The following is a 13729-nucleotide window of genomic DNA, read 5'->3' as shown; positions in this document are numbered from 1 at the left end:
GCCCCCTCACTCTCCCAGCCCAATTAGGACTGTTTCTAATTTCTGTGGCGCTGCCTCTTAAGATCCTCTCTGCCCCGTCCAATCAATGTTAGGAGCTCAACCCGGCAGTCTCCATCTGCCCCACTTCACCGGGTATTGCTTGCCGGCTCTTTAGGTCCGTCTCTATGCAATCCAGACGGCCGCCCCGATTGTGGCCCTGCCCCTGACTCCGCCAGTCACGGACAGTCAGACCCCTTTAAATAGCTCGGACTTGTCCCCTTCCTCTTCCCGACCCGCTCCTGTTTTTAGTTCAATCAGATCTCTGTCTTATATTTAGCCCCGCCTCCTCTGTTCTCCCAGTGCTGCCAAACCAGGCAACTTTAGCCTCCCATCCCGCCTTAACACCTCGCTCGGCCCCGCCCCTTATCTCAGAAAGACCCAATCGGTGTGTTCCATCTGCGGCCCCGCCCCGACCAGCTAGGCGGAGTTGGAGTCCGGGCCCTTCTCGCAGCTTTAGCCCCGCCCCCACCTCTTCCCAGGCCAATCAGTTCGGTTTCTCCCTCCCTGCGGCCCCGCCCCCTCCCTCCATCACCTCCTCTCACCCAATCACATCTCTCTCCCCTGCGGCCCCGCCCCCTGAGACCCCGCCCCTCCCTCTCCGCCCCCCAGCCAATGCTGAGCTCAGTCTGCGTCTCATCCTTCCGCGGGCGCCAGGGGTCCAGCAAACAGCAGCCGGTGTCGCCGCCGCAGCCGTCCGAGTCCCCGCTGCCGCTGCCCCCGCCGCCACCGCCACCGCCACCGCCGCTGCTGCAGCAGCAGCAGCAGCCTGCGCAGCCCGGCCCCGCCGCGTCCTCGGCGGGCCCCCCGGCACCCCGCGGGCCCGGGGGCCGGCGCGCCGAGCCATGCCCCGGGCTGCCGGCGGCGGCCATGGGGCGGCACGGCGGCGGCGGTGGCGACAGTGGCAAGATCGTGATCAACGTGGGCGGCGTGCGCCATGAGACGTACCGCTCGACGCTGCGCACCCTGCCGGGGACGCGGCTGGCCGGCTTGACGGAGCCCGAGGCGGCGGCGCGCTTCGACTACGACCCGGGCGCCGACGAGTTCTTCTTTGACCGGCATCCGGGTGTCTTCGCCTATGTGCTCAACTACTACCGCACTGGCAAGCTGCACTGCCCGGCCGACGTGTGCGGGCCGCTCTTCGAGGAGGAGCTCGGCTTTTGGGGCATCGACGAGACCGACGTGGAGGCCTGCTGCTGGATGACCTACCGGCAGCACCGGGACGCCGAGGAAGCGCTCGACTCCTTCGAGGCACCCGACCCCTCGGGCGCCGCCAACGCTGCCAACGCCGCGGGCGCCCATGACGCGGGCCTGGACGACGAGGCGGGCGCGGGCGGCGGCGGCCTGGACGGCGCGGGCGGCGAGCTCAAGCGCCTCTGCTTCCAGGACGCTGGCGGCGGCGCCGGGGGCCCGCCAGGGGGCGCGGGCGGCGCGGGCGGCACGTGGTGGCGCCGCTGGCAGCCCCGCGTGTGGGCGCTCTTCGAGGACCCCTACTCGTCGCGGGCCGCCAGGGTGAGCGTGCTCTCGGAGCCCCCATCCCCCTCCCCTCTCCTGGAGCTCCCAGACCCTCAGAAACGCCCCATCCTCGCCCTTAATCCCTAGCCCTTCCCAGCCCTTCCTGGTCTCTTGGCCTCCCAGCCTCTTAGTCTCCCGTACTCTGAACACACCCCCCTCTCCCGGCCATCCCCAGATCCTCAGAAGATCTCTCTGCAACCTTCAGAATACTCCAGACCTCTCTAAACCCCACCCTGCTTATCTAGGCCATCGTAGGCCCTGAGAAACTTCCTTTCCGACCGTGAATCTCTTAAACACACCCCCTGAACAACCCCACATCTGCCTTTCCTGGACCCCTCCTGAGACCCTCAGAAGACATTTCCTCAACCCTGAGAATTCCTAGCCCCTTTTAACCTCTTCTCACCTCTCTTGGCCACCCCTCAGACCCTCAGAAGACCCTTGTCCAGCCCTCAGTTTCTTGGACCTCCTTAGGTCCTCAGAAGACATCTCTTCCTCACCCTCAAAGTGTCCCAGGCCCTGTGAACACTGTCTCCACCCCCTGCAGACCCTCTGAAGCCTGCTCTCTAGCTTCCAGCCTTCAGTCCTGCAGGCTCTCCCAACACCTCTGATTCTCCTTCTGACCGTCTCCACATCCCCTCCCTCTCTCCAAGTTTGAGTCTCCTGGTTATCTTTGAACCCCCCCTGCTTATTCTGCCCTTAAAGTCTCAGAATAGTTCCCACCCCAATCTCAGAGTCCCCTGGACTCCTCTGAACCTCCAAACCACTTGCTCTGGCTAGGATACTTCCCCCTCGCTGCAACAGAGTCTTGGGGCATCTTCTCTCCTGGGACCCTGCTGCCCCCTCTGTGTTCACATCCCTTCCTGCATCCTCCACACCAACTCCCCTCCCGAGGATTTCCCTATACAGCTCCAGACTTCCCCCAAGGCTTTCACGCTCCTCCTCAATGTCTCCAGAAGAGTCCTGAGCCCCCATGATATGCCCTTCCTCTCCAGAACTTCCCATATGCCCTCCAGAATAGCTTCTCTCTCATCCACAGATTCTCCCAGCTTCTTCCTTCATCGTTTAAACTGCATAGCCCACTCTCTATCTCTGGGACACCCTCTCCCCACCCTCAGCTTCCCAGCCTCTTTCCTAGTGGGTAAATGACTTTCCTTCCTGCTCCAGAACTTTACCTAATCTCAATCCTTGGGACCCTCCTCAAGTTATCAGCCCCAAAGCTTCCTCCTCAAAATAGCTCCCAGGTCTTTCTGACCTACCTTGGTATCTTTCCACCTGACCCCCCTCCCCAAGCCCTGCTCACTTCCCCTTTCCTAACGCCCCCCCCCCACTACCCATTCCAAAGCACAGGACTGGGCCTCTCAGACCCCCCTCCGCCTCCCGCTAAGTGAACCAAAGAGCCCACACTCCAGCCTTCTCCTCTCTCCAGTCTTATCTCTCTCAAAATTCCATATTTCCCCCAAAGCTCTCTTCGTCTCCCCCCCCAAAAAACTTTCCTCAAACATCTGTAACTTCCCAGGCTAAGTAGCTACCCTTCCCCCTGGTTCTCATTTGAACCTCTTCCTCCTCTTAACTTCCTCCCTGTGTTGGAGGAGAGGACAGTTCAAGATGGGGGGTGGGGAATTAGAGAGAGGAGGGAAAGAGGAGAGACTCCAGGCCCCTTTCTAGCCTCCTGGGGACCCAAACACCCGGAGGAGGCGGTCCGGCACCCTCCCCCCACCGTGCCGCGTCCTGGGCCGGGAAGGACGCGGAGGACCCGCAGTGCCGCATTTGCACCGGGGGAGGGAGCGAGGGGGAGGGGGGCCGGAGGCACCGCATAAAGTTTGGTCCCCGGGAAGCGCTGAGTTGGCAAGATTTGGGGTTGGGTGGGGGGAGGTGGGGGAGAGGAGGTGCAGAAAGGACATGGCCCTATATGCCCCCTCAGGCCTCTGAGCGGCACCCTCCCCCATGGCCTGGGGAGCCCTTCCCTCTTGTGACCCCATTGAAGGGTTCTGAGGTGAAACTAGGGGTCTGGGACAGCTACGGGGGACATTCATTTACTTTACAGATGTGTTTTGAGTGTCCACGTAGTGCCAAGCATCTTCTAGCCGCCAAATGAGAGTTTGAGAGTTGAGAGTTGAGGCCAATGCAAAGTGGAGGGTCTGGCTCTACCTCCCCCTCACTCCTCTCCCCATAATCTCCCCTTTCCTTCTTACAGGGACTCCATGCCCTCCTACCCCTTCTGCTTTTGAAGCATCTCTGGACAAGGGGGTCCTGACGCTGTCCAGCTTCTAAGCTCCGCACTGCGACGGGTGCCCACCTTTCTTTCTGTGTCCCGGGAGGGAAGGAGTTAATCAGGCTCCTGGCCTGTGGCCTCCCGCTGTGAAGCGGCACTGCGGCTGCGCACTGCCTGTTCGGCAACGGCCTGGAATGGGTTAAGACAGCGCTCAGGCCTTGCGGCTGCGCACTGCGGTGGGGGAGCTGTCCGTGGTGCTGCCCCCCGCGCGCCCCGCCCCCTGGTCCGTCCGGCCCGCCCCCACTGCGGTGCCGCAACCTGCGCCCTGCGCCCGGCTCGGAGGGGGGCGGGGGAGCACCAGGCATGCGCTCTGCGGAGGCCTCTGGCCTCTTAAACCACTGCGGAGAAACGAAGAGGGGGGCGGGGCAGAGGGCCAGAGTTGAGCCCCTAGCCCACCCCAAGATCTAGGGTCATCTCTGAGGCGGACTCTGGCCCGCCTCTCGGCTCTGCACTTCAGATTAAAGTCAAGGTCTCCCAAGCCTGGACCTTGCCCCCCATCCCGTGGAGGAAAGAGAGTGCAGAGAGGGACAGTGCTGGCCCGGGAGCCAACTCTGGCTCTCCTCTCTTTGCACCCCAGGCCCTCTCTCTACCCATCTGATTAAAGGCTCCTCTGCCTCAAAGCCCATCCCCTTCCTTCTCTAAGGACTAACCCCACTCCTTCGACCTCCCTTCTACATATCTGATAAAGCCAACTACAATTTCTAGGGGCCTTCTCCAAGATCTTGACCCTGTCTCTTCTCAAGGCCTTCATCAAAACCCACACCATTGGGCTCAGGACACTGGTCCTTCCCCATCTTGAAATGAACCAGGCACCCCCGCCCCCATATCTCTGAACCTCTGACAAGCCCCTTCACCTCTCCTTGGACCTAGCCCTGCCCTCTCCCCTTCCCCTATGTTCAAGCCCCTGACATTCCCTTCCTTTCCAGAGCCTTAAACCCCACACCTATCATCTTCCCTTTTTGCAGTCTTGACCCTTCACTTCCTTCTTCCTTCAGGGACCTAACACCCCTCCTCCCCTCTGTGGGTCCAACTCTGCGCTGTTCTCTCTGGGTGAGGGCCTCACCCAGCCTTCTCCCTTTTCTGAGACCCAGTCATTAGCATCAAGGTCCTTAAACACCGGCACCTATCTGAGGCCTCAACCTTGGCTCCCTTTAACTGATGCCCCAACACCCTAATAACGGCTCAAGCCTTACTAAGTTCCAAACACTAGACCAAGCACTGGTTTTGGAGTCAGGCCCTTTGTATACTTATCTAATGTAATCCTTACAACAATCCTGTAAAAAATTTGAGGTTCAGAAAGCTTAATCTCCTTGCCCAATTAGGCAGGGAAAAAGCTGGATTCAAACCCAGGCTTTCTTACTCTTAACCACCTCCTGGTTCTGCCTCCGACCCACCTTCTCCCCTTCGCCTTCCCTCAGCTCCAAGCTAAGCCCCAAAGCCTCTGAGACACAGGATGTATGATCTTAGCCTCCCTACCCACATCCCCCAGCAGAATGCTTGGACCCTGCCAGGGACCCCTGAGATACGACACAGGGAACAGGAGGGGGGGGGATGGTCTAGGAGACAGAGCAAGGAGCCAGAAATCACTGTTTCCAGGAAAGAAGCGGCCCATCTGCTGCTGCTGCTGGGGCCAGCTCTTCTCCCGAGCTGGGGGAGAGCTGCCTCTGATCCTTTTGCAAGATTTAGAGAGAACAGGATGCAAGAAGTGATGGAGGCATTGGGGTTGGGACACCTGGGTTTCCCTGGAGTTTGTGTCTGGGAAAGGGGCCACTGGGAGGGTCTCAGGGAGATGGCTAATTGACCAGATGCCTGGGTCACCTTTTGCCCTCTCTCTCCTGTCCTGCCCCGCAGTATGTGGCCTTCGCCTCCCTCTTCTTCATCCTCATCTCCATCACCACCTTCTGCCTGGAGACCCACGAGGGTTTCATCCACATCAGCAACAAGACAGTGACGCAGGCCTCCCCGATCCCTGGGGCTCCGCCGGAGAACATCACCAATGTGGAGGTGGAGACGGAGCCCTTCCTGACCTACGTGGAGGGTGTGTGCGTCGTCTGGTTCACCTTTGAGTTTCTCATGCGCATCACCTTCTGCCCAGACAAGGTGGAATTTCTCAAGAGCAGCCTCAACATCATCGACTGTGTGGCCATCCTGCCCTTCTATCTGGAGGTGGGGCTCTCGGGCCTCAGTTCCAAGGCCGCCAAAGATGTGCTGGGCTTCCTGCGGGTGGTCCGCTTTGTCCGGATCCTGCGCATCTTCAAGCTCACGCGGCACTTCGTGGGGCTGCGCGTGCTGGGCCACACTCTCCGCGCCAGCACCAATGAGTTCCTGCTGCTTATCATCTTCCTGGCGCTCGGTGTGCTCATCTTCGCCACTATGATCTACTATGCTGAGCGCATTGGCGCTGACCCCGATGACATCCTGGGCTCCAACCACACCTACTTCAAGAACATCCCCATCGGCTTCTGGTGGGCCGTGGTCACCATGACAACCCTGGGCTACGGAGACATGTACCCCAAGACGTGGTCAGGGATGCTGGTGGGGGCGCTGTGTGCCCTGGCTGGGGTGCTCACCATCGCCATGCCCGTGCCCGTCATTGTCAACAACTTTGGCATGTACTATTCGCTGGCCATGGCCAAACAGAAGCTGCCCAAGAAGAAGAATAAACACATTCCCCGGCCCCCGCAGCCCGGCTCGCCCAACTATTGCAAGCCCGACCCACCGCCACCGCCCCCGCCCCATCCTCACCACAGCAGCGGCAGCATCAGCCCCCCACCACCCATCACCCCGCCCTCCATGGGGGTGACTGTGGCAGGGGCCTACCCACCAGGGCCCCACACGCACCCCGGGCTGCTCAGGGGGGGAGCGGGTGGGCTCGGGATCATGGGGCTGCCTCCTCTGCCTGCCCCTGGGGAGCCTTGCCCGTTGGCTCAGGAGGAAGTGATTGAGATCAACCGGGCAGGTGAGGAGGGGGTGCGAGGGGTGGAGGTGGGGGGCGCAGGCAGAGGTGGGGAGGTTGTGAGGGGGGCAGGAGGTAGTTGCTGAGACTCCAGAGAGATGGGGTGGTCAGCAACAGAGACGGAAGAGAGGAAAGTGAACAGCAATTGCCGAGGCCAGAGAAGAGGCACGGAAATAGACAGTGATGGAGAAACAGAGATTCCATGTGAAAGAGAGTTTTGGGGAGAGACAGACTTACAGCCAAGGTATTCAGTGGAACCAGGGGGGCGGGGGCAGAGTGATCAGCCATATGGTGAGAGGGACTCAGAGAAAGAGAGATGGGGGGCGGTTCAGTGCACAGGGAGAGAGTCTCACATGGGAATCAAGGGCCAGAGACAGAGGCCAGGGGACTGTTGCAGTGTCTGATGAAGGAGGTGAGGGGAGAGGAAAGTTGACTGAGCCTGTGCTCATCTCTCCCCCCAGGGGAGTCTGTGTCTCAGAGGCAGTGACTGGGGCATCAGTCCCAGGGAAGGGAGAGGCTGGGGGGCCCCACCCCCATGCCTTAAGTAGGTCAAGAAAGGGAGCTGGGCCGCCCGGCCCCCATCTTGCTCCCTCAGCCGCTGACCCAGTTTCACACCAATTAAAAATAGCTAAAGTCAGAGCCTGGGGGACCCCCACCTCCCCCCTCCCTCATCTGTCACCTTCCCAATGCCTCCCACTGTGCCCTTGCCAGCGTCCAACACCCCTCCCTAAACTACCACCTCCCAGCCCCCTGCATCCCTCCCAGCCATCCCTCCAAACCTATCCCAAACCATGCACCCTACCCCAGCTGTGCCCTATTCGGTCCACTTCAACCAACCGTCCCACCCTCCACTCTGTCTCAGCCTCCTTCCCAGCACCCAGTTCACTTCCCAACTACTTCCCCCGTCCCTGTCCCTCCAAACACCCGACACCCTACCTCAGTCCTGCCCTTCTCAGCACCCAACACCCCGCCTGACCCCCACTTCCTAGCCTTCAATGCCCTTCCCTACCCTGTTGTCCTTCCCGACACTCAACACCCTCCCCACCCATGACCCGCTCCCCCAACCCACCAGCCACGCCCCCTAACAACCTGCACCTCCATCACGTCTCCTTGCTGAGCTTGCCCTCTCCGTGAGTTCCCACACCTCACTCTCTCCTTTGTGTCTCTGTCTGACCCTCGGGACACAGATCCCCGCCCCAACGGGGACCCTGCAGCAGCTGCGCTTGCCCACGAGGACTGCCCGGCTATTGACCAGCCCGCCATGTCACCAGAAGACAAGAGCCCCATCACCCCCGGGAGCCGGGGCCGCTACAGCCGGGACCGAGCCTGCTTCCTTCTCACTGACTATGCCCCTTCCCCTGATGGCTCCATCCGGAAAGGTGAGGTGCCCTCCACTGGCCCCCTGGGACCCTCCCTCTCCTCCCCTCCCCCAGGGGAGGGGAGAGAGGGAGATGAGGGAGGAGGTGCTGGACTTCCCTTCCCCCATCTCTTGGCCCCAAATTCCCTCCCTCTTAGACGCCCTCCCCCAAATTTCCTCACCACTGACCCTTCACCTGTCTTTATTCCATCTCCATGTCCCCCCCCCCCCGACCCTCTGGCCTCTTCCCCCACCCCCAGCCACTGGTGCTCCCCCACTGCCCCCCCAAGACTGGCGTAAGCCAGGCCCCCCAAGCTTCTTGCCCGACCTCAACGCCAACGCTGCAGCCTGGATATCCCCCTAGTGGACGAACCCCCTCCCCCCAGGGTAAGTAGCCTTCACCCTCTGAACCCCCTCCCTCCCGACTAACCCGTCTGAGAACATGCAGCCCCCATTGACCGAGACTCCTGTCCCCTAACTCCGAACAGCTCCATCCGATTAACCCCCAGCCCTGACACTGGCCCCGCACCCACCTGCCCAGGACCTGTGGTGCCCCTCACTAACCCCTAGACCTAAGCCTCACCCTCCCCACCATGTGCCTGACCTCCCTCCCCGCCCTTACGACTGACCCCCATTCTCAGCCCCATCCACATCTCTCTCCCTGCCTCCCCCTTGGTTTTGCTTTTGTTTATTTAATCAGGAAAATGGGGTACACACCCAGGACATTCTTCTGGGTGCAGGTTGGGGTGAGAAAGACTCAGCCACTCATCCAGCCACTTGTGGATTGGCCAGCACTTACAAAGCACACACAGGCTCCTGGCGCAGTGCTAGGTCCAGGGGATTCAGCAGTGAGCAATCCAACCACACCCCTGCCCTCCACGAGCTCTCAGTTTGGGGCAGAGGCAGACACAGACCTAGAACTGAGGCCAAAAAGCAGGGCTGGGCTGAGGATTCTCATCCCGGGATCTGGGGAGGGGCGGGTCTGCTCTGGGACTTTGTGAGGATGCACTGGAGTGGGGAGACTGCAGGTCAGGAGGCTGGGGAGGAGGCTGGGATGAGGGTCCAGGGGGAGAGGACAAAGCCTGAGCCGGGGTCAGGGCTATGCGGGTGGAGAAGAAGGAAAGAGACAGAGAGAGTCGGGGGGCCAGGGGTCAAGAGGGCAGGGTCAGGACTGGCCAGTTGGGGAGGTGAGGGAGATAGAGTGAGGAGACAGTAGATGAATTATTCAGCAAACATAACGAAGCACTTTCCACGTGCCAGGAATCTAACATATATTCTGTAATCCTCACAACAACCCCAGCTAACCCCTAACTTCATTCATTCATTCATGCATGCATGCATGCAGCAACTAATGATTGAGGGTAGAATTCCAGGCACTGGAGATTTAGCAGGGCACAAAGCAAGAATCTGCCATCACAGAGTTGCTACTCTAGAGCCTGGGTCAACATACTACAGCCACGGGCCAAATGTGTCCACCAGCTGTTTTGTAAATAAAGATTTATTGGAACACAGCCACTGTCTACAACCGCAGACTGGAATAGTTTCGACCGAGATGGTATGGCCCACAGAGCCCCGAAAATATTGACCATCTGGCCCTTTACAGCGAACGTCTGCCACTCCATGACTGGAGGAAGCAGAAAACAAACAAAAGGATAATTTACTCTGGCCAGGTCAGATAAGGGGTCTGTGAGGGTCTTTCTGAGAAGGTGACATGAAACTTGAAAGCTGAAAAAGCTCCAGCCAGGCAGAAGAAACAGCAAGTGAAAAGGCCCTGAGGTGCTGCCTGAGGTGCTGAGGTGGGATGAGCTTGGTCTGTTAAAGGAACAGGGAGGAGGGAAGTGTGGCTGGAGCTGAGTGGCCTAGGGGAGAGGGGAGGAGTCTGGGGGGGAATGTATTTTTGGCCATGGTGAGAGGCTGGATTTGATCTTAAAAATGATGGGAGGCCACCTGAAAGCATTTGATCCATCGCTTATTCATTCAACACATGCCTGTGGAATCTCCCTACGCAATACAGAGATACATCCTAAAGAATCCCTACCTGCAGCCTAAGGAGATGCCACAGCAGGACTTAGGGAGCCTCCAAGGACAGCCGCATCTAAACGCCCTTGTTTTACAGAAGTTCAGAGAGGTCCATGGCCAACCCCCAGCCACAGAGCAGATGGGGGACAAGAACCCAGGCTTCTGGGCTCCTAGTCCAGAGGGGGCTGTCTGGCTCTTCTTGTTCCATCCCCGGACTTCTCCTTATTGCAACCCGCCCCCCACCTCCATCATCCTCCACTTTCATCTCATTACCAACCCCCTGCCTCCCTGCTCCCATCTCACCCCTCCCCCTGCTTGCACCCAGTCCTGTTACCCACCTCCCTTTGTTCCCCACCCCCAGGTCTGGATGGGCCCCTATGGAATTGAGGGGCAGGGGGAGGGGGGAGGATTCGGGAATGTGGGTGAGGGAGGACTGAGGGGGTCAGTTGGGGGGAGTTCTCTGCTTCTCTTGCCTCGGATGCCAAAATCCATTCATTGAACTCAAATTATGGCTGGAGCTGATGGGGCTGACTGAACACCCTCCCCCAAGGTCCTGGATCCCTCCCCCTTCCACGCGTCTCTCTTCCTCTCTAACCTTCCCCTCCAGGACCCACCCTCCACTATTCCCCCCCAACCAAGATCCTTCCTCCTGACCTGACCCTTACCCGCCCCATGACCCCTCCGTTCTCCGTCTCCCCTCACCAACCACCTGATTCCCGCACCTGACCTGCGCTCCGCCGTCCTCCCCAGCCCTCCCCCTCCTCTCTTCCTTCATCCTCCCCTTCCCCCTCAGCCACCTCGGAAGCTCCTTCCATATTTGATGTCTCTGGCCGCCCCCATTTCACTGCTCCCCTCCCCCGGAAAACACCAGAGAGGAGGAAGAGATCTCGGCTTTTCTCCGTCCCCCCAACAGTGAGGCTGTGTTGGGGGGTTCCCCCTGGCCACCCTCCCCCCCCCCCGTGACTCTGTGTATTTCTGTCCCCAGCTCTTGTCACCGCCTGAGACCTCGCGAGACCCTCGGTCCCCCTCTGCCCCTTCCCCCCAGGTTAGCAATTGGGAATGGCTGGGAGGGGGTGTCCCCAAGATACTGGGCTTCCAACCTCCCCCAGGCCCTCTCTCCAACAGTCAGGATGCCCTCGTCGAGACAGACCCCTTGGTACTGCCTAGCAAAGCCCTAGAAGAGCCCAGACACTGGCAGAACTCTTCAGACATTCCTAAGTTTTCAAGAAACCCCACATGTGCCCCTAAGCCTTAGATCCCTTTGACTATCAAGACATTGTCAGGACCTTCCCATCAGAAGGTTCTCGTTTAAAGGCTTCTTGACCCTTTAAAGATACCCCATTACAGCCTTCAGCTGAGTCTTGCCCTCATCAGACTGCTCTTGGACGTGTCCTCCCGCACCAGCCCCGCCCCGCCCGGGGAGGGGGCGCTGCCAGCTTGCACCCCATTCAGCCCCTCACAGCGTCCCCACCCGCCTGTCCTCGTTCCTGTACATCTAGGTTAGCCCCCTACCCCCTGCGGCCCCACGCATTCCCTCCCAAGGCCTCTCCACCGGCTGCTCCCCCACTGGCATTCCACCCACGCTCCCTCCCCACGCCCGTGCTGCCCACCATCTGCCTCGCTGCCCCCCACCTTTTGCCTCAGATGAGGGGGCCAACAGGGGGGAGGGGAGTTGAGGGGGGCCGCGGTGGGGGTCGGGTGGGGGAGGCTCGGTGGCTGCCACCTGCCTCCTAACCCTGAGTCTCTCCCCCTCCCCATGTCTGAACCTTTCTCCTCGATGCCGATTGACTGTCCAATTTGTTCACCTCTCTCTCTCTCCGTCTCCTTGGTCCGCCTCTGTCCATCTCTCCGTCTCTTGCCATCTGTCACTCTGTGTCTTGGTGTCTGTCTCTCTGTCTCTTATCCTGTCTCCCTCACCGTCTCTGTCGCCTGCCTTCTCTCTCTGACTCGCCCTCTCCATCTCTTCCTGTCTCTTGCCTCTTCCTGTCTCTGTCTTCTCTCTTTCTCCATCTCATATCCCTTCTGTTTCCCTCCTGCTTCTCTCTGTCTTGGGGTCCCTGTGTCTGTTGGACCCTCCCCCTGCACCCCTATCTCCTTGCTTCCTCCCCGTGTTTCTGCCCTTCGCCCCCCCCACCCACCACCAGGTTACGAGAAATCCCGCAGCCTGAGCAGCATCGCGGGCCTGAGCGGGGTGTCCCTGCGCCTCGCCCCCCTTGCCACTCCCCCTGGCTCTCCCAGGGCCGCCCGCCGTGCTCCCCCAACCCTGCCCTCCATCCTCTAGCGCTCCCCTCCCCCCCGTGGGGGGACTCGGGGGTGACAGGGAAGAAGGTCAAAGGAGCTGGGGGTGGGGGGTGGGGGAAAAGGTTAAAAAAAAAAATCAAACAGTCATTAATAATATGCAACCGAGACGATGCCAGCAGACACCCCCGGGCCCCTCACCTCCACCTGGGCCCCCAGGATGGAGGTGGGGAGGAGCCAAAGGCCATTCCCCCAACTCTTCGCCCCTCCTGAAAAAAAGCCTTCTCAGGTCTCCATTAGCCATAGGAACCCCCCCACCCCCCGCAATCGACTCGTGTAAATACGTCCAAATTATACCAATTACATTTTGGGGCGCCTCCCCTCTACTCTGCATGCCTCCCCCAAACTGGATCCCCGCCCTCTCCAACTCCACCTCAGCAATAAGCCGCCAGGGGCTGCATGCCGCGTGCGAGGGAAGGGGCATTCTGGGAAGCGGGTGGGGACCTCCATGGGGGTCGGGCTGGCCTTTAAACTACCGGAGGGTCTCCTAGCCTCCTACCCTTCACCCCAGGAGGGCAACCCATCACCAAAAAAAAAAAAAAAAAAAAAAAAAAATTAGCAGCAATGTGGGGGAAGGAGGAACAGTCACCCAAGCCAAAAACCGGAGCTGAGCTCAGACGGTAGAAGCGGAGGCACGGGGGGAGGGGGGTGGGGGCTGAGGACAGCTGCTCCCTCAGCCTTCAGGAGCGTCCCTCTGGTGAATTTCACTCTTTCATCCTCCTCCCCCACCCCCACCCCACGCCCAGGGATCTGCTCGCCTCTATTGCTGCATGGACTCAGACCTCCCATCCCGGTATTCCTGGGATGTTCTGGCCGTAGCACACAAACTACCCCAACACCCCCTCCAGATTCCCATCACATGAGGCCTGCCCCCAGAATTCCTGAGACTGAGTCTGGCATCCCGCATCCTCCAAATCCCCACACGCTCCTGGGACTTAACCTCTGCACACAGATGCTGTCCGCACCGCCCCCCGCCCCACCCCGGCCCAAGCCCCACCACCCACTCATTCCCTGAGCTGCATCCCAGCACCTCAAACCTCCAAGACTTGATCCAGCCTTTCAGCTCACTTTCAGCCTTTGGGACGCTCCAAATCCTTCCCACACTCTGGACATTTCCTGGACACCCCTAAATCTGACATCAGACATCCTCCTCAGGTTCCCCTGACGCTAGAATTTTCAAGATAGGCTCAACCTGTCTGCAATTCCAGGGAACCCGACCTTCCCGGGGCAGCCCCCTTCTCATGCCTAACCCTGCCCCTCCAAGAGCCCCTTTCTT

At 59.8% G+C, this 13729-nt stretch overlaps 1 protein-coding gene across 3 annotated transcripts; it reads left to right on the top strand.

Annotated features, from left to right (window-relative positions):
- The first annotated feature begins 651 nt into the window (after positions 1–651).
- On the top strand, positions 652–12436 carry KCNC3 (potassium voltage-gated channel subfamily C member 3). Of its 3 annotated transcripts, XM_068527685.1 has the most exons (5): positions 652–1548; positions 5675–6782; positions 7325–7327; positions 7967–8158; positions 12300–12436. In XM_068527685.1, exons 1-5 carry the CDS (start codon positions 652–654, stop codon positions 12434–12436), a joined length of 2337 nt encoding a protein of 778 aa, XP_068383786.1. The 3 variants fall into 3 exon arrangements, with proteins under 3 accessions (XP_068383786.1, XP_068383784.1, XP_068383785.1); XM_068527683.1 differs by lacking the exon at positions 7325–7327; XM_068527684.1 differs by lacking the exons at positions 7325–7327; positions 12300–12436 and adding an exon at positions 8397–8748.
- The last annotated feature ends 1293 nt before the right edge of the window (positions 12437–13729 follow it).

The sequence above is a fragment of the Eschrichtius robustus genome, chromosome 19 (assembly GCF_028021215.1).
Source record: "Eschrichtius robustus isolate mEscRob2 chromosome 19, mEscRob2.pri, whole genome shotgun sequence".
NCBI lineage: Eukaryota > Metazoa > Chordata > Mammalia > Artiodactyla > Eschrichtiidae > Eschrichtius > Eschrichtius robustus.
Note: the sequence above shows the minus strand (reverse complement) of the source record. Positions and strands in the feature narration are given on the sequence as shown.

Bases quoted from the DNA above. Each gene is read 5' to 3' on its own strand.
- KCNC3 (XM_068527685.1), top strand. From the start codon at position 652: ATGCTGAGCTCAGTCTGCGTCTCATCCTTCCGCGGGCGCCAGGGGTCC. The intron at 1,549-5,674 runs GTGAGCGTGCTC...CCTGCCCCGCAG, and splicing joins ACTCGTCGCGGGCCGCCAGG to TATGTGGCCTTCGCCTCCCT. The intron at 8,159-12,299 runs GTGAGGTGCCCT...ACCCACCACCAG, and splicing joins TGATGGCTCCATCCGGAAAG to GTTACGAGAAATCCCGCAGC.